Raw genomic sequence first — 23,425 nt, 5'->3', positions numbered from 1 at the left:
TTGTCATCACAGGCAGGAATACACCTGTTATATAGATAACACAGGACCTTGCCATTCACTATAGGTGATAGTCACAGATCACCTCCTCCCCCTCCCTGCATAAGCCACAGGTCATGCCCACAGCAATCCCCTTTAGAAGACAGTGAGTCATTTCCAGACCACAGGTTTTTATGATCCATGCAGCTGCTGAACAGAACAGGAAGTGTCAGACTATTATTAGGCGTAATGGATAGAGTGAATGCCACGGGATATTAGAGGTTTTTTGTTTTTTCTAAATACAGGGCTATTCCCGTGAATCCATTATGTAACTATCCCTCAAGTATATATAAATCGGCTAGTGTTACTTTGCTTAGTAATTCCTTTCTATCTAAAACTCCCAGTCTCTTTCTCATCAGATGGTCTTGTGATTGAAGTTCCGACCAGCTAAGATTTTCTTAGGGTTACGCTGTCTGAAACTAGTCAATTTCTTAGTCCATTGTAATGCAGTTACATGGAGCCTACCACAGAAACTGCCTAGAGGGGGACACAGACACTTCTATCACAGTTACTAATGATGATCACACCGCTTCTGTCACACAGTTATAATAGAGGAGATCACAGCTCATCCTCCTGACCTGTAGCTTATTTAAGTGAATATATTTAGGTGGTAATGACAATTAAACTGTTCCCCCAGCAGGCAGAAATGGTATGGCAGTCTTTTTCACACCCCTTGCATACTTTTACAAAGTCATAAAATTAACTGATGAGATTCTTGCTGTGTGTAGCCACCACTAGGATGCCCTTATGAGCTTACTGCATGCTGATTTATTAAAGGGTTTTTCCTATATTATAAAGTATGAGTAGAGCTGGTCAATCAGAGCACTGTGCAGTGTTTTTGACTACCAATGACCTTGAGGGTCCCTTTAATCATTCACACCTATCGGGAGCCTTTGAAGTACATCATCTTGGGCTACCCCTATACTGAATGTAGGGGTGTCCTTAGTAATAAGTACATGCTCATATACATTAACATTTACATTCTGCAGCTGCAGATTAGTCATCGGCATAAAGAAAGGAAACGGCACATGCAGCTATTTTAAGAAAAAAAAAAAAGCACTTTTTTTTACCACTACGAAAGCATCCCATGTATATTCGCCCTAATGGTATGGAGATAGTTAAGGCCATGATCACTTTAATGTAAGCTCAAGTTTTCCACTTCTACATTTAAAAGGGCGGCTGAGGCCCAAGTTATCCTACATAACAGGCCTGCCGATGACTGACTGGACACTGACCCAAGTCTGTGTCTCGGCTGCACTGCTTACCCCTCAGAGCTGCACTCTTCACGGCTACACCTCAAGTATTGGCTGCCACCAGCAGTAGTATTGACCTGGCAGGCAGCCTCTGGCCCCGAGTCTCTCCATTCCAATACTGTGTCACCGGCTCACTGCTGCCACTTGTGCCACAGACCAGGTAGGTCTCAGACAAGGTGGCCCATGAAGAGAAGGGTGCACGCAGGCAGCTGTCATCACTTGATTGATCTGCCTTGCTGCATGCTAGCTAGCCCTGCCTCTTCCTCCAACGGACCAATCATGCATGGGCACAGAGAGAGAGACTAGAGACAAGCAGCCTCAGCCATGTCAGGAGCCACTAATCAGCCTCGCAGGAAGGCCACGCTGGCCCAGGATGGAAACGCCAATGTCAGGTGGTCAGTCTGTGCGGGAAAGATGTCATGGACGCCACGGGTCCCTTCCTCTGCAGCATGGAGGGTATACAAAGAATGATGAGATCGGGGGAAACCATCCAGCGAAAGGGGATCCTGTTGACGTACATAACTCGTTGATGGAAGGGGTCAGCGGAGGATGCTAACGAGCAGTCAAGCAAATTGCATCTGAATACAAGGCCGCTGCTCCCAACTAATGGATTCCAATGCACAACTTGTCATTCCCTAGCACGGAGGGGCTGTAACAGCCAAGAGCTAGTTTGACCGCCATTGCTGTCTAAGAAAAAACAGAACGAAAATTGGATCATAGAACAGCAGAAAAGCGTCGCCTGGTCAGATCAATCCAGATTTCTGTTGTCCTGTGCTGATGGAAGGATCAGAATTTGACACGAGCGGCATGAATCGGTGACCCCTTTCTGTCAGCTGTAGAGCGGATGTCAGTACCTCCATCTAATATGCAATAACTACAAGGAGCTTCCCGTGTACATGGCTCACTATTCCTGAAGAACAATTCCAACACGTTGGGGAATGTGTGTTACTGGCTGCAATTCTGAAGGCTAAAGGAGGTCCAATATGGTAAAACGTGGTCGTCTCTAATAAAGGGGGACTTAAGTGTGATATGTAATATGGCAATGCTCCTTATTAGGAGCTGGCATTACAAAAAAAATTATAATTATATATGTATACATACACACATGCTATAATTTTTTGCTGTCAAATGCCCTATTTTCTGAGTGTTCCCCCTAGAAGCACGGACCTCAGGGGAGCAGTACAATGCACACACCTCAGGCTGATGTACAGTTATGTGCACGGACGGCGCTGATTGTTAGCTAAACAAATGTTTTTAGGATGAACTTTGGGCCAACGTTTGTGTTAATGGGCAGCTGTACAATAGTTTCTTCAATCATATGCAGTTTCCCAGGTCAAAGCCCGATATGAGTCAATGGGTGTGGATGTAAAACCAAAGCGAGCTTGTGAATACAATAAGCTGGAATAACTCTGCGCTGTGTCATGTGCAAGAAATTCACAGCTTGGTCATAAAGCACACTATAAACTAGAGTGAAAGTATGTGCCATTATGTGCACATACCGCCATATGGGTGGCATGTATACCACTATCATGGGCGTTATACGTAGAGATAGGAAACTTCAAGAAGTGTCCAAAGCACGATAAAGTCAACAGTAGTTTACAACTTTTCAGGCCAAAGCAAAAACAGAATAAAAAAAAAAAAAAAAAAAAAAAGGAAAAACCCCACAGCACACAAATGTACATAAACCCCACTTTGTTTGTGGGGCAAGTACTGTGTAAAATAGGATTGTTGGCTGGCATGATGCTGTCAGTCACCATCACACTGAGAGGGCAACACACAACCAGGGACCACAAAATTTCTATTTACTAAAAATCGCAAGTATTTCTAATAGTTTCAATGGTAAAAAAAAAAAAATCACATTGTACTCACATGCAAGGCAATTTTTTTGAAGAACCCATTGAAAATATTGGGCGATTCTTAGTGAGGAAATCGCCCAAAAGTAAGGACATGAGCAACTTTTCTATCTTGGACCATTGGACGTATTGTGCTATCGGACGGAACTTGTGTGTGAAAATCTCCTGTGTGAATTCAGCCTTGGAGTGAGTGTATTGATACTTTGGGCTTGTGTGGCAGGAACCACGTGCAATAAACACACATCTACCAAGAAACGCTGCAAGTTTCAGAAGGCGGTTTTTGGCTGCATGATGAATGCATGTGAAGCACACGGTTTATATGAGCTTTACCACATGAAAATAGCCACAAGATGAAACTGCGGTTGGTTATTGCCACGTGGCACACAGCCACTATGTGTACCAGTACCCGCACAAGGATTACATAGGACTTCTCCACAACACACCTATCAACACCCCACAAGCAAACTAACAAGTTGCTATCATTAGGGCGCCAAAATGCTATATTTGCAGAACAGCTGAGAACGACGTGGCTACGAAGGCCATGGGTTTGCAGCAGCGCATGTAGAGCATATAAAAACTGCATTGACGTGTAGTTTTTGTTGCATTGTCCCTGCGACATGGCAGATACCGTGGCTCGAACACAACATGTATCCTTAGAATACAGCGCCTTGAAAGAGACCTTTACTAGTGACAGGAGCCCTTTAACAACATTTACCTGGGGGTAAACATTCGGATCCCACTAAGGGTACTTTTCCACATAGCGATAACACTGGGGAACAAAGTTTTTGTTTCTTGGACGCGGAGTACTGTTTCTTATGTATTTTTCGATGCCGATTGAGAATCCGGTGTCAGAAATCGTCCATCGGATACAAGTTTTTCCGCAACTGCATTTTCCATTGTTGCAGGTTAGCCTAAGCAGCTTTAATACTCTATACTTGTAAAAATCAACATTTTTAGCCCAATAATGGATATTATGACCATTAAAACTTGCCTCATCTGATTAATTCTAGGGAATTCCTGACCAATCTGTCCAGTTTCTGCTCCTTGACCAACACGCATCGCAATGCGCATGACGGCCAGCCTGGGCGTGGAGATAAGGAGAGAAATTAGTTAGTGTACTTCCGGACGCCATTGCTGCTGGTCGTGCGATTTTATCTAGATGCTTGTGTAATGCCAGTCAAAAGCTGAAGGTACAAAGATAAATCCCAAGAAGCCTGGAACTCAAATAAAACAAGTTTCTTCATTGAGAGGTCAATGAAACCATTTTTGTGATTTCCTGCAATGAGATGTTCTTGGACATTCGCGCTGGATGTTTCCCCAGTAGTCCGCCATCGCCCGCAGTCCTGTCCTTCCACGGTCCTTATTTCCTGGTGAAGTCGCTCCCCCTGTTCATCGGCTACATCACCAAGACAATCTGGAAATCAATCCATGATGACTGCCAGTCCTGCAACTTGATGCTCGTGTTACACCAAAGTGTTCAGGGACAGAAGTCCGCATATTCTCCACAAGTTCACCGGTGTTCGCGGCCTAATAGTTCCCAAGGAAACGCTTTACAAGCACACAGAACGACGACCGCACCGCGCCTCAGATGTCCACTGAATCTTGGAGACGCTGGTCTTTCATGAGTTCCCGGATTTGTGGCCCATCACATTTACCTGCTTTTGGCTTCTCCATTCTCATCGCAGGAAATGTTCTACATTTGTAGCCCAAACCCGTTCCATTTCAATGTCTTTACACATTGTTTCATCAAACCAAGTTAGATGTGCAGCGGTGGCGATATGTATCATATGTGCTAATAGTCAGCAAATGCTGGCGGGGAAATAAAGTAATAACAAAAATAGATAATGATCTTATATTTGATAATATCACAAAAACTACAGCTCCTAAAATGAAATGGACGGGATTTTTGGAATCAGCAGCACAAAAATACCCAGAATAAAGTCTAAAATTCCAGGCACCATGAGAAACATTTTTTTGTTCCCCAGTGTAATCGTTCCGTGTAATAGTACTGTAACTATTGGCAATCACAAGGGGGGCGCTCTGCGAGCGTGGCCAGCATACTGTGTAATGTGCCGTATAGCCAGCCCGGAGCGTGTCACTGGCACAGTAAACAGTAAGCGCTCATAACAATGGCGTCACTTGGCTGCATGCCCAGATAACATTGTGTAGAGACCAATTCTTAGTAAACCTATCATTAGACACATCACATGCCGCTCCATGTAAATATACATGATGCAGACAATACAGCAGAAGCTACATTAACAAACACCATATCCACAGTACGGACGCCACTTTTCCCCCCATAAACAAATTTGGAAAATCCATTTTCAAGTAGCCCATTAGTCAATACGGAGTTAAATAGGACCGTTCACCAAGTCTTCAGGACAGTGGGCCTAGCGGCACAGCTTTGTAGTGGCCACACTATTATCCTTTGTTCCTACTTCCCCCACCATCCATTGCCCCATCCTGTTAGATTTGCCTCACGGCACTTGGAATCTGTCAAGTGGGCGGTCACCACTGTTCACCATCAATGGATGATGTCGGATGTGATTTGACAGTGAGTGGAGGAGACCACCCACGTGACAGATTCAAATCGCTCTATCACAGAATCTGCAATAGGACTGTGGCTGCAAAACTGTGCAGCTGGCCCGGCTGACCCAAGGACATGAGCGGTGCTCTTTAAAGGGAATCGGTCATCGCTTTTGAGCCCCATAAACTATATTATGGAGTTCAAAGCTGAGGTGACAGGAGACCGCGCTGTGCACATGCAGCGTGACGCTTCAGGAGGCCGTGTGCACGCGCTCTCTCATTGATCTCTATGGGAGAGAGTGCACACGCTGATTTTTGGGGGCACAGTGAGTATAAGAAGCAACTCCCTGGAACCTCCTCAAGCCCCATAATATAGTTTATGGGTTCAAGGGTGATGACAGATGCCCTTTGAGGGACTTTTACACGGCAGAAATGTTCATGGAAAACAGTCAGCCGGTGAAGCGAGCAAATGCTGGTTTGTTGGCTGCATATCTACGCATATGATGTACCGCTGACCAATGATCACAATATGGGAATCTGTCGCCCCCATATTGCTAACGGCAGTAAACGAGCGCCGGCCAATGTACTTTGTTGATGGACACTTCTTACACAGGCTGTTTCTCAGCCAGTATTACAGCCTCCTCGGGGTGCGTCACATGTAGCCGGTTTGGGGTCGATTTTCAACAGTGGAAAGAAATCTGCATCAATTCCGCTTCGACCTCCCCACCATTGGTGTAGACCTGGCCATGGGTCGGCAGCAGAGGGAGGTCTGCTGCGGATCAGGGCCAAAATCAATAACAGGGCAGATTTTGATGCAGAATTTGATGCGGATTTGCTGGGGATTTTTTCTGCTACAGAAAATCTGTGCCAAATTCAGTAGGTGTGAACACACCCCAATGTAGAAAGGATCCCCGTCCAGGACCCTCATTTACAGAGAGCATCCATCTCTCTATGGAGAAACCTTTATACCTGTGCATTAGATGAACAGCCCATTTATTTCAATATCAAAGGACGTAATTCTTAGTTTCTCCCTGTGGGGGCGCTTCGGCAGTGAAACTGAACACTTTCTAGCAGTCTCCACCACAGTTAACCTTTAACTGCGGAGTCTCACAGACCCTTCCCGATTCTAAATTTCCAAGAGTCGAATACTACCCCCCCCCCCCCCCGCTCTTTATTATGTGACCTTACTAAAATATATAAATACAAGTTGATTATTTCTGTTTTTTTAATGATTTATAACCTGAAAATTATTAAAAGCAAGTTATTGTAAATATCCAGCCCATTTTTGCTCAAAAACACTCAACCACAATATATAGGAGACTGTGAGAGCCCACGGCCCCGAAAGTGTAACAAATAAATCATGCCCACAGTTGAAGGGTAATGTGGTTTCCCTCCCCCCCCCCCAAAAAAAAATATTGCTTGTAGTCCGATTTAGCCCACAATTATACCATTTTTAGTATTTACATTGATTGAAAAAAAATATTTCCATCTCCAGATATCCCCTGATCAGTGCTAGAATGGCGCCACCTGCGCTTTTCCATAGCATGCTATGAAAGGTATTTGCTGCGGAGTTCGGAGCAGATGACGGCTCCGGATTCCACAATGCAAATCCGGTTGTGTGCAGGTAGCCTTAGGCTGGGTTCACACAGGGCGGATTTGCCACGGAAATTCCGTGCGGAATTTCGCTGCGGCAAGTCCGCCTGTGGCCACTAATCCCGGGATTAGCCAGCCAAGTGGACGATATTTGTCAAAAATCTTCTCCACACGGGATGGCAAATCCGTTGCGGCAAAGCCAGCAAAAGTTGGCGCTGCGGCGCAGGTTCCCCTGCCGCAGCATGTCTATTTTTTTTTTTTATGTTGTGGCCCAGCTGCTCTCTATGGAAGCACCGGACGCAACGGAAACGCATGCGGCCAAGCCGCTCCAAAACCCGCAGCTAAGTGCTGTGGGTTTTGAAGCAGCACTTTCCCGGCGGAAATCTTGCGGTTTTTTTCGCTGCAGCAAAACCGCAAGATTTTTGACGGGATTCCGTCCTGTGAGAGCCCAGCCTGGATTCACACGGATGTATATCGGCTCACTTTTCACACCGATCCGATATACGTCGTCCTCATCTGCAGAGGGGGGGGGGGGGGAGGATGGAAGAGCCAGGAGCAGTGATGTGAGCTCCCGCCCCCTCTCTGCCTCCTCTCCGCCCCTCTGCACTATTTGCAATGGGGAGAGGTGGGGCGGGGATAATTTGCGGAACTTAGCCCTGCCCCCATCCCGCCTCTTTTCACTGCAAGTAGTGCAGAGGGGCGGAGAGGAGGCAGAGGAGGGGGCGGAGAGGAGGCAGAGGAGGGGGCGGAGAGGAGGCAGAGGAGGGGGCGGAGAGGAGGCAGAGGAGGGGGCGGAGAGGAGGCAGAGGAGGGGGCGGAGAGGAGGCAGAGGAGGGGGCGGAGAGGAGGCAGAGGAGGGGGCGGAGAGGAGGCAGAGGAGGGGGCGGAGAGGAGGCAGAGGAGGGGGCGGAGAGGAGGCAGAGGAGGGGGCGGAGAGGAGGCAGAGGAGGGGGCGGAGAGGAGGCAGAGGAGGGGGCGGAGAGGAGGCAGAGGAGGGGGCGGAGAGGAGGCAGAGGAGGGGGCGGAGAGGAGGCAGAGGAGGGGGCGGAGAGGAGGCAGAGGAGGGGGCGGAGAGGAGGCAGAGGAGGGGGCGGAGAGGAGGCAGAGGAGGGGGCGGAGAGGAGGCAGAGGAGGGGGCGGAGAGGAGGCAGAGGAGGGGGTGGAGAGGAGGCAGAGGAGGGGGCAGGAGCTCAATTCCTGCTTCTGGCTCTTCCATCCTCTCCCCCCCCCCCCCTGCAGACGAGGACAAGGTATATCGGCTCGGCGTGAAAACCGAGCCGATATACGTTCGTGTGAATCCAGCCTTAAAGAGGTTTTCCGGGCAGTAACAGCTGTCAGCGCCGGGACTCACCGGGTCGGAGTGGAAAACGCTGCTCGGAGAATGTAGTAGCCGACGCTTGTAATTGCTGGCGCAGCTCTAATTGTAATCAATGGGAGCTGAGCTTGTAATGCAGGCACAGCTGACATTGATTTCAATGAAAGCTTACACACGGCCACTACATAGTCCGAGCAACAGTCTCCACTCCGACCCCGATGTGTCCTGGCGCTGACAGCCTGGAAAACCCCATTAATGGCCCGTAAAGACTGCTACAAATACTACTTTTAAATCAATGTTAATTATTCTCAGTTATGTAAAATGCGAAGTGCATGCGGGCTTCAATATACGTGTTTCAAAGTACATTTTTGGCGCTGCTGTGTAATCGCAGCCTAATCCTTGTCTCTCAATGACTAGCCAATAACTTTGCAGGGAGGCGTGTGCTTGTTCCGTGTGCACCTCCCACCAAATGCTGATTGGCTCCCCCCCTTTTTTTTTCTTATACATTTTACCCTCCCACTTAATACTCATTGGTTCCTGAAGACACAAATACGTGTGAGCGCTCATCGACTAAACAGTCCCTGCTGGTCCTTGACAGGACACTCGCTCCTGCAGGTTTTCACTAGTTTGGCTTTTCGCTTCCGCAGCGAATGGTCACATGAAGACGGCTCGTACGTATAGGGCGGGCCACAGAAAAGTAGCCCAGCAACACACTTATGGAAGCTGTCTGAAAGAACCTATCTCTGTTGCCCCTAGCAACCAAGCACAGCTTTAATTTCTTATACTGCCGAGGTCAAGTAGCGAGAAGACTTTCCCATCGTTTTCAATGGGAAACATCACATCGCAATGCTTTTGGTGGCCTCAATGAAAAACGTGGGAGGGAATGCCCAAAGACGGGACACGACGCGATTGCTCCCTGCACCGCGATGCAGGAAAAAAACTGAAAAATCCCTCATGTATACGACCCCATTCAAAAGAATAGGGTTCATATTCGTGCGTCTCACAACACACATCTCGCGCTAGTTTCTCAGCCTAAGTGAATGAGAACGATGGAACGATCGGCATTTAAACCAAGCGATTAACGAACGACCCAACGATGATTTTCATGCTGCATAAGATGTATGAAAAGTTGACAATTTATCGTTCGATTTTCGGCCACGTTTACGCTGGAGATTATTAGTCATTTTCGCTCATTGAAACAATTTTTTTTAAGGATAATCATTCAGTATAAAAGGGGCCTTAAGTTTACAGGGTGTTTGCGGCTCCTACATGGAGATCATGAACTACAGCCCCCACGGCAGGTTACTACTGCCCCCTATGGTCAGCCTTAATAAAGGATTATTTCCATTATTATTTAGGTGTGAGAGGAATAAAGGGAGAAGTCCACACAACAGCAGACAAAATATGTACAGGTTGTCCTCGGTGGGATTCGAACCCACGACCCCTGTGAGGTAACCCCTTCCCCTCCCCTAGACGATGTATAACACAGGCCTGTCACTAGCACACCGCACCACACGCTCTGACTGTAGACACACCCACCGCGTGAAGACTGTGACGTCTCTCCAGCTGCTGGGGAACTACATCTCCCAGGATGCACCGCCATACTCAGCCTCCCCAGGGTATGCTGGGACTTGTAGTCCCACCACATTCCCACCAGCTTACACGGTTGGCACCTCGGCGTTATTACTACAGGAACTGTCAGGAAGGCCTCAGGCCAACAGCCCCGACATCACCCCAAGCGGACAGAGCGCGGAGGTACACACAGCCATGCGACACACGGGAGAGAACCAGAGAAAGAAAGGCAAACAGACCTTTCCGTGTCCACCGCAGACTCCGAGCTCCAACCGCTTGTGTCAGGAAGAGCCGGCGCTTCCGTACTGGGCTGTCCGGAGTATGACACTGCGCCGCTGCCATGACAACAGCAATGACTGACAAGAGGGAGGGGTGGAGTGGGAGGAGCCACTGCGTTTGTAAACACAGAGCTGATAAAGCTTTATTGACACGTCAGTTCATTCAGCCAGGAGAATGCCGCGGCCACGCGAAACCCTAGCGGCTCTTCCGGGTACGGCAGCGAGGTTTGTGTGCTGCATGTTATATGGCGCTGAGCCGGGCTGTGCATGCTCTGCTGTGATTGGATGGGAGTGATGCGGGGCCGCAGTATTGCGTCGCTGTAAGTTGGCGCTGCGCAAGTTGTAGATGTGGCTTATGCCCCATTTCCGGTTTAGATGCTGGCACCTCTTAAAGGGGCAGTACACATTGGGTTGCTGGGTGGTGGAAGATGCATTGGGGTAGGGCTACATGGTGACTTTTGGCACTGGCATTGAAGTCAATGGGGTCATGGTGTGACTTGCTGGTTGCCACAGCCTGTGATTCTTATTTGACGAGTATGAGGTTGCAGGGCTGGTGGTTGCCGACCCTGCCTGTGACCGAAAGTCACTGTGTGGCCCGGGCATCACCCGGATCTCCACGTATAGAAGCTCCTGTACCAACCTGGAGCATTGGTGCTGCAAGAAGAACTGTGCGGGAGATCTCTGAAAACTCCTGCGCCTAGATATTCACCCATAATGCAGCTGTTTTCGGGCTCCATGACGTGTCAGAGTTCTAAAAGCTGTAAGATGAAGAGAAAGATGTCAAGAAAATCCCCCCCCCCCCCAGGAGGAGTTGGAAGCTAATGAAACTTTATATATGGGATTGTAACATTGATACAAGTAATTACATTATCAGAGCAAAAGGAGAATTTATTGTGGAAAACTAACCCCTTGCATGGAGGCTCTAGTACCCTGTTGGACCGCCTCTAGCTTGGATACAAGATGTAATAGGGGCGGGCATGGGGGCTCTAGTACCCTGTTGTACTGCCTTTAGCTTGGATACAAGATGTGATGTGGGCGGGCATGGAGGCTCTAGTACCCTGTTGTACCGCCTATAGCTTGGATACAAGATGTGATACGGGTGGGCATGGAGGCTCTAGTACCCTGTTGTACTGCCTCTAGCTTGGATACAAGATGTGATATTGGCGGGCATGAAGGCTCTAGCACCCTGTTGTACCGCCTCTAGCTTGGATACAAGATGTAATAGGGGCGGGCATGGGGGCTCTAGTACCCTGTTGTACTGCCTCTAGCTTGGATACAAGATGTGATACAGGCTGGCATGGAGGCTCTAGTACCCTGTTGTACCGCCTCTAGCTTGGATACAAGATGTGATACAGGGGGCATGGAGACTCTAGTACCCTGTTGTACTGCCTCTAGCTTGGATACAAGATGTGATATGGGCGGGCATGGGGGCTCTAGTACCCTGTTGTACCGCCTATAGCTTGGATACAAGATGTGATACAGGTGGGCATGGAGGCCTTTAGTACCCTGTTGTACTGCCTCTAGCTTGGATACAAGATGTGATATTGGCGGGCATGAAGGCTCTAGCACCCTGTTGTACCGCCTCTAGCTTGGATAGAAGATGTGATACGGGCGGGCATGGAGGCTCTAGTACCCTGTTGTACCGCCTCTAGCTTGGATACAAGATGTGATACGAGCAGTATGGAGGCTCTAGTACCCTGTTGTACTGCTTCTAGCTTGGATGCAAGATGTGATACGGGTGAGCATGGAGGCTCTAGTACCCTGTTGTACCTCCTCTAGCTTGGATACAAGATGTGATACGGGCGTGCTTTGAGGCTCTAGTACCCAGTTGTGTTGCCTCTAGTTAGAATACAAGATGTGATATGGCCGGGCATGGAGGCTCTAGTACCCGGTTGTGTTGCCTCTAGTTAGAATACAAGATGTGATACGGCCGGGCATGGAGGCTCTAGTACCCTGTTGTGTCGCCTCTAGTTAGGATACAAGATGTGATACGGGTGGGCATGGAGGCATACTGGTTCTGTATGGTATCCTGTAGTATATCTGTCCACATTTGCTGTAACTGAAACTCTAAATCATGCAAACTTGTAGGCCGTTGAAGTTGGTGTCCAAGATGGTCCCATACATGTTCTATTGGCAAACGCAGGATTGAGGCGCTCACCCCTAGGTTTCCAGACACGAACTCTGCCGTCGTCAGTACCCAAACTAAACCTGGATTCGCCACTGAAGACAACCTGGTTCCACTCCACAGCAGTCCAGTATTAATGTTCACGACATCACTACAAACAAAGAGGATTGGTGGATGTCAAAGACAGTACATGTAATGGGCACCATGAGACCAAATGTCCTTCAGCCAAGCTCCAGGAAATTGCTCTGACAGACACAGGGATGTAACGATGGTGCCACCTGTCTCTGGATGGTGGACAATGAAACAGATGAAGCTGCTCGTGCTTGTTGGACGATCCTCTCTATTGGGGGTCTGTTAAGCGCGTTCTGAGCCCGGTTGCCTTGTATGCATGCCCTCATGCATCCACTGGTCCCAACACCTCCTACCCGTCTGGTCAGAACGGCCCAAGTAACAGCAAGTCAACAATACAACCATCCAACTTCTTGCATTCCAATAATGCGCCCCTCTTAGAATCTGGTAACTCGGCAAAATCTATTCGATGGTGCCGTAGGGGCATCTAGTAGTCAACAAGCTGCGAAAGAGGTCACTACACACAAGGAGCCACTGAGAGCCTTTATGTAGGCCAGGGGGGGGGGGGGGGACAGTTTTAGGGTCTCAGTTGGCAAGGCTGTTCATGTAATTGTTTGCATATCTGAGATGTTTTGCTGTAAATCTTGACTTGCGGTTACAACTCCTCCCAGGTTCTGGATTCCTTTTGACAGTGAGGGCATTTACGCCTGGTCATGCCATTTTACTTTTAGTCTAAATTTGTGGGCAAAATTTAGGTTGTGCCATAGTTTATACCTGATTTATAATGTGCGACTTTTTAACACAGTCCCACCGCTGCTCTAGTGCTGGGGGGTGGATGTTCAGCACCAACTTTCACACCAGAGAAAAAAAGGTATTTGCACCCAATTCATGCAGCGTGTGACTTTTTGATGAATTTGTCTCATAATACATCTGGCTTTAGACCAGAAGCCGCACATGATAAATTCCCCCTCTTTGTTTGAAACATGTAAGCATAATTTTGGAAAATTGTTTTAATTTATGATATTTAAATAAAACTCTGTTTTTATGCTGGAATCCACGGAAGTGCTGGTGTTTTGTTTCTACTGCAGTTGATGGTGTCCTTGCACCTGGCGGGGAGTATATCCATGCGGTGAGCTGGCGTCGTCTGGAATTGCATTCGCATAAATCAGTAGTACAGGTAAATATTGTAATGTCTTATGCCTTTTTTTATCGCCCTGTTTACACTGCTAAAATCCAGAATAAAGGCCCACAGACAGATGAGATTACATGCAGCCTACAGAAATCTGTGGAAGGGGGGAGGAAGGTAGGAGAAGATGAACAGATGAGACACACCTATGATGATGCAGGTTTTAGTAATTGTTTTACTGTCTTGCATCAACTGCAATCACATCTACACTGCTCAGTACTGTTCTATAATGTCCTCAATGCTGCTTCTCTGTATATATGAAAGTTATAGATGGAGTAGCAGAATCTGTTCATCTCTGTGTGCTGTGTATAGGAGACATCATAGCAGCTAGTTTCTGCTCACCAACTCAGAGAAAAGAGAATTGGGGTGCATTTACATAGGCGATTTTTCGCGCTTGATTTCTGTGCGGTGCAAAATGTACAGAAATATCATGTCAAAAGGATCCATTATTTTAAATGGGTGCATTTACATGTGTGATTTTTCTCTCACAGCCATGGTGCTATACAGAAAAGTTGCAGCGTGTCCTATTTTTGGGCGATTCTGTTAAAGAATCCCCCATTATACCCTATGGGAGCAAAGAAAATCACATTTCTCTCATATGTTAATGTGTGTTTTACAGGCACGTGAAAATTGCAAATGCAGCAATGCTGTTTCCATTGTGTTTTTACAGAGAAATGAAACGGAAAGAAACACCTGCAGAAGTCACAGATTCATCTACCATTTCTACAATAGAAGCCGCTCGCAACATTTCTGTCCGTAAGTGGGGTGCATATTTTTATGCTATTTTAAAGGTATTGTAAACTGTAGATGGCCTATCTTCAGGACACGTCATCAATAGTAGATCAGCAGTGGTCCTCCACCAATCAGCTGTTCTCTGAGCTTGTGCACTCTTGCATTAAGCTGATTTATGCAGGAAGCAGACGGCTCCATTCCCCTCTGCAGTGATCAGGCTTGGTATTACAGGCCAAGTTTCCATTGAAATGAATGGGAACAGAGCGGTCTGCTTCATGCAGCAAAATGCTCGGTGCACAAGTGTGTTGGCCTGGCAAACAGTAGATTGATAGGAGTCTTGTGAAACAGACCCCTGCCAATCTTCTACTAATGACCTATCCTGAGGATAGGCCATCAGTGGTTTACAGCTGGACAACCCCTTTAGTGGCACGCCCGGAAAATCTCCTAAAAATCAGTGTTAAAATGTGCTGAAGACTACCTAAACCTGAAACCGAAGGGGTTAATGTTGATCCAGTATCTTGCGACCTCATGTGCTGCGGAGGAAATGGGGTATATGATTATGTACCACCAGGACACAGGTGTTGGTGATGCCTGCAGATCTGCAGGTAGCATTCCCACCACGGTGGTCTGTGCAACGGGTCAGCCATGTTTAGGCTACTGGCTAGCCAAAAGCTTCTAGTGACCACGTGCTAGCATGAATGATATCAGTATACACATACTGTATACTAGATAATTACATGCATAGCATTGCTCTAATATACTGTGTGTACAGAGATAAAGTCCTCATTCTAAGTTATGACTATTAGAAGTCCCCTTGCAGAGCCATGACCTTGTAAAAGCACAAACTCCATGATGAATATTCTTTTAATTTATAGTAGCATGCACATAATTCCATCAGCTGCTATGGAACCTCTTTTTCAAGACTAAAGCTGGCCATACACGCAAAAAGTCCGTTGCATAGATTGGCCCTGTCTGTTTGGCACTTGGCTAAATCTGTACAACATTTTGCAGATACAATGGCGGAAATGCCATTATGGAATTGCCCTATTCTCCCTGCATGGGTTCGGTACCAGATCCCCAATACTGGGTAGGCTTGGGGATAGTAACTCTGGATATATGATGATGATAATCTTTATTTATATAGCCCCAACATATTCCGCAGCGCTTACAAAGACAGGGGGAATACAGAAAGACAAAAGTACAAAAATACAAAAACCACGGTTACATATAGTAAACAGTTGATGGAAACACTAGGGGTGAGGGTCCTGCTCCAACGAGCTTACATACTACAGATAGTGGGGTGATGCAGAAGGTAAATGGGCTGGAGATGTGTACAGTATGGCGAGGTGGAGAGTGAGGGATGCTATACACACAGACAATGGTCAGACTTGAGGCTGAATCGGTATGACTGCAGGGGGCAGTTGATTATGGCTAGCAGGGATTGCAGTTAGTAGGACAGGGAGCATGTTATCAGGCAGAGTACAGAGGGGTTTGGTTTAAGGGATGTGGTATGCCTCCCTGAAGAGGTGCGTTTTTAGAGCACGCCTGAAGCTTTGTGAGTTATGGATTGCCCGGATGTTTTGGGGTAGTGCATTCCAGAGGACTGGTGCTGCTCTGGACAAGTCTTGGAGGCGGAAATGAGAGGTTCAAATTAAAGGCGCACAGTCTGATTTCGTTAGCGGAGCGGAGGGCCCGGGCTGGGTGGTGGATTGAGATGAGGGAGGCAATGTAGGGCGGGGCGGTGCTGTAGAGGGCTTTTTGGATGAAGGTAGTGAGTTTAAATTTAAATTCTATATTTAACGGCCAGCCAGTGCAGTGACTGGCGCAGGGCAGAGGCGTCCGAGTAGCGGCTGGACAGGAAGATGAGCCTGGCTGCTGCATTCAGGATGGATTGGAGAGGGAAGAGTCTGGAGCAGGGGAGGCCGATCAGCGAGTTGCAATAATCGAGCCGAGAGTGGATGAGGGCAACAGTGAGCGTTTTTGAGTGTCCACAGTGAGAAAAGAGCGGATTCTTGTGATATTCTTAAGGTGCAGCTGACATGTCCGGGCCATGGATTGGATGTAGGGAGTAAAGGAGAGATCACAGTCAAATATGACCCCAAGGCAGCGGGCGTGCAGTCTGGGAGTTATGGAGATAGAGATGTCAGGATGAGGTAAGTAGAGGGCGGAAACAGGAGGTGGTCAGCTTTTGAGAGGTTTAGTTTTAGGTAGAGAGAGGACATAGTGTTAGAGACAGCAGACAGATAGCCGGTGGCGTTCTGGAGGAATGGTGCTGTAATGTCAGCGGAAGAGGTGTATAGCTGGGTGTCATCAGCGTAGAGGTGGTATTGAAGGCCAAATCTCCTGATGGCTTATCCAATAGAGGCTGTGTAAATGGAGAAGAGGAGGGGGCCGAGGACCAAGCCTTAGACCCCAACAGCAAGGGAAAGAGGAGGGGAGGTAGAGCCAGCAAAGGAGATGCTGAAGGAGCTGTCAGATAGGTAGGAGGAGAACCAGGAGAGAGCAGTATCCTTTTAGGCCGATGGAGCGAAGCATACTGAGGAGGAGTTTGTAGGACCAATATGTTCATCTCCTATACTCCATTACTAGATGATCTGCAAACGCCCCACCTGCAACTATTTAGATATTTTCAACTGCGACATGCTGCTAACGCCCAATTCCCTGCTGCTATGTTCCAAATTTCTAAATACCCCATCATAGAAATTTTCAAATCACAAGGCCCTAAAGGACTGATTTCTGCATGGTATAAGCACCTGCTGTCGGCCAAAATTAGTTATACTCCACTAACCATTCAAGATAAATGTCAGGCTCTCCTCCCAGAAATAATGCCTGAAGACTGGCAGAATATACTAGAATCCCATCCATGGGTATCTCCAACAGTAAAAAATTAATACAATTATATATAATACATCAGTCTTATCTCACACCCATACGACTACAGAGGATGGGCAAAACTCAGACATCAGAATGTCAGGTGTCATCGTGTGATTGCTGACTATGGGATTGCTCGTAGATCAGGGACTTCTGGAGGGAAGCGATAACCTTTATATCGGTGCTTTTGCCCTCCCCATACACAATCACTCTGGATCCCAAAATAGCAATATTTGGCTTACTAGATGAAGAACAATGGCCTCACTACATGCAAATCTTCGTAAGGGAGGTGCTGTTTTTGGCTCCATGAGTCTCCATGTGTCTCGGGATGGATAAGCCTGGTCAATACTATACTGCCATATGAAATGTTTGTCTATCGGCACAGAGGCTGTCCGGCTAAATTTAAAAAAAAAATTGGGGTCTTTGGATAGATAGATACCTGTACTACCACATGTTGGCACTAGTGCCACTTTATAGCCACAAAAGCAAACGACTACTAATGAAGACTTGTTTATTGTTCATCATTTGAAGATTGGAAAAGATTCTATTGCTATCACAATGATGTATGAGATACAACGAATGCTGTTTTTGATACATTGTAACAAATAAGAACTATGTGATTGAATTTAATGTCATAATACCAAAAGTGATATATGGAATGTATTTGTATACCAAATTAATTAAGGGATCAATAAAACAAAGTTAAAAAAAGCTGTCCATGCACATTATATAACTATCTGCCAAAATGCTTGTTCAGCTGAGAACTATCGCGTCCGCCGCCTCCATATCCGTCCACACTCGGATCAGCCAGGCCAAGTGCTCTGCTCATAAATACAACCAGACTCAAACTATGAGAACTTTGTGTTCTTTCAACCCCCTTAGCAGTCAAATGGCCATACTTTTCTTGGTCAATCTTATAGCGGTAGAATGCTGCCTTTGCATAGGGCAGTGTATTAAAGAGGTTCTGTCAGTAAAATAAAAAAAAATGCATACTCGCCCACATCCTGCCCTTTTATCCCTTAAGAGTTAAACCTGTAAACAGAAAAGACTGAAAAAAAAAAATAACTCACCTAATCCCATTGTTGTTTCCCTCCGCTGTTTACCTGCCGCGTGCAGGGTCAGCTCCTGCGCGCCCTCGCCATCCTGGCCGCGTCTTACCTCTGCGGTTCACGGAGAGTTTACGGCGAGTGCGCACTCGCCGTTGACTCTCTGTGGACGGCAGACGTTAGATGCGGCCAGGCCAATCAGTGAGCGACACATTACTTGTGACGCACCGACCACTGACTCGGGCAGCAGTACTTAGCCGCCCGGCATAGTTGGAGCAGGGGCGGAAGCTGGCACTTTGCCAGCTTCTGCCCTGCGATCGCAGAGCTGCCGGAGATAAATAGGAGGAGCAGCAGTCTCCCGGGTACCGGACCCAACGGCACAGGTGAGTAGGTTTTTTTTTTTCCCCCTGACAGAACCCCATTAAGCTGACTGTTCTGCTTTAAGCTACAGGTAATAAAAGACCGGAATGGATTTGGTGAGGACAGAGGGTCTGATGGGATACTATACGTTACCGGCACTAAATATAGCGTTCTATGATGTATTTGTATTACTTTAAGCACAAATTTGTAGAAGATTTTTTTTTTTTTTTTTTATTAGCTGTAACTTATACTGTAGGGACTCTAGAAAGAGTATTGGGCAACTGTGATCCCACTTGACCGTAAATGTGCACTTTTTATACATGCAAATTCCTATCTTTAGACATATCGCAGAAGACTGTGAAGGTCTTAATGTCTGGATGGCTAGTGTTTATTACTAGGCACTTGTTGGGAGTACTGCTCCCTTTCCATTGCCCACAACTGGCTTTACTCAAGGAAGATGCTGTTCTACCATTGACTATATTGGCTCAGCAGCATTTCTGTTAGGTGAGTCCACTAGAAGTTTAGGGGTGTAGCGCTCTAAAGAATACCAGAGCCCCTTAGGCTAGGCTCACACGAGCGTAAGATTACCGCATATTCCGCGTGTGATACACAGTAATTCACAGGCAATCAAATGCATTGCCTTACGCTGTTTCGCTTACATTTGCATGTAAACATTGCATAATACGCGAGCGCAAAAAAGAACGCAGCATGTTCTATTTTGCTGCATTTGACAAGCAAGAGAGCCCATTGTTCTCTATGGGTGCGTATACACATTAGTGACAGCGCAGGAAATTTAAACCAAAAAAAACTAAACATGAAAACTGTGTATTACAGCGTGTGTGAGTTATGCTGTCATGTGCGGTATAATATCGCTGCCATATGCAGTGATAGGCCGGATCACCACCAGCTCTACAACGGTAAAACTCTGTGTGAATCATGCAGGGTGTTAGGCATATAGCCGTGTGTGCCCTAACTTACTTACCAGCATTGACACTTAGACCTCATATGGGTGCCATATTCACAACCCCAGATGCATAAGCTTTCTAGCGGTTCCAGTAATTTCATTGTTTGGCTGCGTACTCGGAGCCAAACAACGAAACTACCAGAACCTCTGGATCCGAGCAGTGCTGGACAGGCCACGTAGACTATAATACCATCTGGGTGGCTTTTGGCATGCCAGCGAAAATATTCCCAGATGCAACTGCCCAGTTGGTCTCTGTGCCACAGGTTCCAAGCAGAGCCTCTGACCCCAATATGAATGTAGCTTACCCTCCTATTATGATGGGTCAGAAAATAGAGACCTGCACATTCTGTGGGCTCAATTTACCATAAATAGACAGCAAAAGTCACAGGTAAAACACCCGCGTTGTTGCCGGTTAACCAGGACACGTTACTTTGTGCTAGTTCACCATTCGTTCTCTTTGCAGCAGTTTGCAATGTCTAATAAAGGTAAAGTGCATTTCCAAGGAAGCTCATTCAGTGAAGGATCTGGTTGAACCTACTGAGGAGCAGGTATATCACTCTAGAGTAACGGCGATGTTTGCTTTTGTAGGTGAAGCAAGAACATTCTGGCAGAAACAGCAGAAAGAAGGAAACGTAGATGTTGTGTTTAAGGACGTTCAGAGTAAGCTGCAACTTCTATGGCAGAAGATCAAATATGGGTCAGCAACGAACCAAGGTTGGATTGATAAGTAACCTGCTACTGTACGATTACTTGTTTTCACTATGATTTTGGAGGGAGTCTGTCAGTCAAATTTAGCATATTAGGCTTATGCCAATGCACAATGTGCCAATTATGGATGCAGTCAATTGTACCTTTTTTTTTTTTCCTCTGTGCTTTCAAACGTAACATATCCTACTTTCGATACTTACTTACATACCATGCAGGAAGCACAGATAGTGAGAGTTTTGCATTGGAATGCACGTCCCTCTCCTGATTAGGATACTTTGTCACAACCTACACCTTAACACCTCATGGCTTAGCTTGAAACAGGGTTGCTGACCTGAAACATTGCACTTTCTGTAGTTGCAAAAAATTATTTTTTTTATTGTGCATTACTATTTGTGGGTGCTCACTTTTTTTCTATGTTCTATGCAATATAAAGCTATTAACAGTGTGGTTTCAGTTGAGCAGCACATTCACACTTTTTCTGGTGTTGTGCTACCTAAGGCCACTCTCACACATGCTGTCGGCAAAACGCAGCCTTTTTCAGACGCATGTTCCTGCCTCTTGACAGCGGGCTTTAACACACCCTATAATTCTGATGGATGATGATGTGCATTAATCGTAGCAAAGTAGAGCAGACAGCGCTCGAAAATCGCCGTGCTAGAAAGCGCCGAATTTGAGCGCATGTCTGCGAGGCGTTCAAAACGCCGTGGTAATAGCAGTAAAAAGCGCACGTGTGAGAATAGCCTTACTCTTCTAATACAATGTCAGACTAGACTCAAATAGCACATGGACCAAATAACAGCCAATGAGGCTATGAAGACACGTAATTTTATTTTTTTTGCACAATGACTAATTTGCTTTCATAGACGAGAATAGGCCATGCAGTCTGTGAACATCAAACTCCACTAATTTGTTTTGCATCTGCTATTGCAGTCAGCACATAGACATGTCCTTGTGAATTCGGCCTTAAAGTGGAAGCTGCTTGATGAGCAGACTTTTAAGACACAAAAAAATCTATATCCACAGTTGTAAATTTGGTACTGAAACTAATAGACTCGTATAAGAAATTTCTACTCTGATTTTTTTTTTTTTCATTTATCCTTTGTTACCTTACTGTGAATGTAAATTTTTGTTTTCATTTTGAATCATTTAGATTATGTGAGAGCTCTCTTGTTAGTGAAAGATGCAGATTTTGGGGATTGTGAAACCTACAAATGTGGTAAGTGTTGTATTCAGGTTACAATGTGTCTGACTAGCGGTAAGATTAGAAAAAAATATCGCTACTTTCTTCCAAAACAGTGCCACACGTGTCTACAGGATGTATAGGGTATTGAGGCTTAATCCATTCACTTCAGTAGAGCTGAGCCCTAATATCAGATGTAACCCATAGACAAGTGTTATAATGTTTATAGTAGAAAGAAGCCTTTCTCATCCGTTGAACTGGGGTACACAGCTGAAGACCGTGGGTATAGTTTCTGCCACTAGGAGACGGACAGTAAGTTAAACAGAGCGTTAGCTCCTCCTACCAGGTATACAACTCCTGCAAGCACCAAGCTAACCAGTTTTAGCTTAGTGTCTGTAGGAGGCAGACCTCTCCTTTCATCAGTCTTTAGCTGTTACCCTTCTGCCTCTGGAATTCATTAGACTTTCCCTGTTACCCCACCGAGGATAGGAAACAGACTGGCATTAACCTTTCTGTTGCTTGCCAGACCCTGAGAAAACAAGGAGGCGCGGTCAACAGTTAGTTTGACTCTGGCCCACCATCTATATTGGCCCCCACATTGGATCACTCCCTTCTTTCCCAAAGGCAGTTAAGCACTGGAGCGCACACTGCTGGAGACCTGGAATATTTTTTATATGTATGTGTGTATGTGTATATAATATCTATATAATTGTCCGGCAGAAAGTAATTTTCTCTGCCAGGGTAAGGATCCAGGTCCCCTTACTACTTTTCTACTTTCCCCCTCTACTCCCACCACAACTGTCCAGCCCAGAACCCCCACTTTCCCCACCAGTCCTACAAAGGAGACTTCTCAGCATCTGGGCATAGCTTTTAAGGTGTGCGGGGAACTCCACCTCAGTTGTGGGGGTGGTTGGTATCACTATCACTTTTTTTTTTCGATGCTGCGTGTTGGGACCAATGATGCCTCTGATGTGCTCATTGCTCATCTTCCAGCGACTCATCAGTATTCCAGCCCTGCATCCATACCAGTTCCAGGCTGGGTAAGCTCTGTCTGGTGGCTAGCCCCCCTCTTTTATTGCTCCTCCTGCAGTGCCCCTTGAAGCAGGATTTACGGACTACTGTTGTGACCTTTTTTAGCACTATGTCTGACTCCAGACCTGAAGGTTCCAGGCAGGGGCAAGCCAGAGACGCACATTTTGCATAGTATCGCTGCAGTTCCAAATTTCCATGCGGGCAGTCTGAGCTGTTGTGCTATAAATGTCTTCCATTGGAGCAGGCTGCAGCTGAATCTCCCGCAGATGCCTCTCTAGTCTAACCTTCGTCGACTGCTGAAGTCGAATAGGCACACTTCTTTTTGCGGGCAGTATCGGCACCTTAGTAGAGCATCCACTGCCATCATAGAAAGATTGGACCGCTCTTTCTGTCAACTGCGCCCAAGTGGTAGACCCCGGAAGTGGGTTCGGCCTCCTCTCTCAACTTGGGCTTCCGGGGGCCCCTGCATTGACATCCTGCCAAATCCCTCCTGGGACGTGCTCCAGGCCCTCTTCCAGAGACGGTAGTTGCTCCAAAGGAGAATTTTCTGAGTCTCCATCGGACTCTTACTTAGATGAGAAACGGGCATCTAAACTATCCATTCTGGTTGATAGCCTGATACTTGCAGGGAAAGATACCCTTCAAGTGAAATATTAGACATCGGTTTCATCTGCAGAAGAAGTTTCCTTCAGATGCCCCAAACATTCCCCAAAGGTCTTTTCT

At 46.6% G+C, this 23,425-nt stretch overlaps 2 protein-coding genes across 3 annotated transcripts in view; one reads left to right on the top strand and one right to left on the bottom strand.

Moving 5' to 3' along the window:
- CAB39L (calcium binding protein 39 like) overlaps positions 1 to 10,497 on the bottom strand; it is an 83,627-nt gene extending 73,130 nt beyond the window's left edge. Inside the window, exon 1 of the mRNA XM_066583911.1 lies at positions 10,391 to 10,497. The gene's annotated coding sequence lies outside the window, so the exon portion shown is untranslated. The remainder of the gene's footprint in view (positions 1 to 10,390) is intronic.
- Positions 10,498 to 10,566: 69 nt separating this feature from the next.
- Positions 10,567 to 23,425, top strand: part of SETDB2 (SET domain bifurcated histone lysine methyltransferase 2) — a 33,231-nt gene continuing 20,372 nt past the window's right edge. The window contains exons 1-5 of one of the 2 annotated variants that reach the window (XM_066583888.1): positions 10,567 to 10,654; positions 13,712 to 13,800; positions 14,480 to 14,565; positions 20,371 to 20,496; positions 21,641 to 21,706. In XM_066583888.1, the coding sequence (XP_066439985.1) occupies positions 14,484 to 14,565; positions 20,371 to 20,496; positions 21,641 to 21,706 (274 nt within the window). In that variant the 5' untranslated portion in view covers positions 10,567 to 10,654; positions 13,712 to 13,800; positions 14,480 to 14,483. Of the gene's footprint in view, positions 10,750 to 13,711; positions 13,801 to 14,479; positions 14,566 to 20,370; positions 20,497 to 21,640; positions 21,707 to 23,425 lie in introns of both variants that reach the window. The other variant, XM_066583898.1, reaches the window with a different exon arrangement.

Source organism: Eleutherodactylus coqui, chromosome 1 (assembly GCF_035609145.1).
Source record: "Eleutherodactylus coqui strain aEleCoq1 chromosome 1, aEleCoq1.hap1, whole genome shotgun sequence".
NCBI lineage: Eukaryota > Metazoa > Chordata > Amphibia > Anura > Eleutherodactylidae > Eleutherodactylus > Eleutherodactylus coqui.
This window is presented reverse-complemented; position numbering and strand designations above follow the sequence as displayed.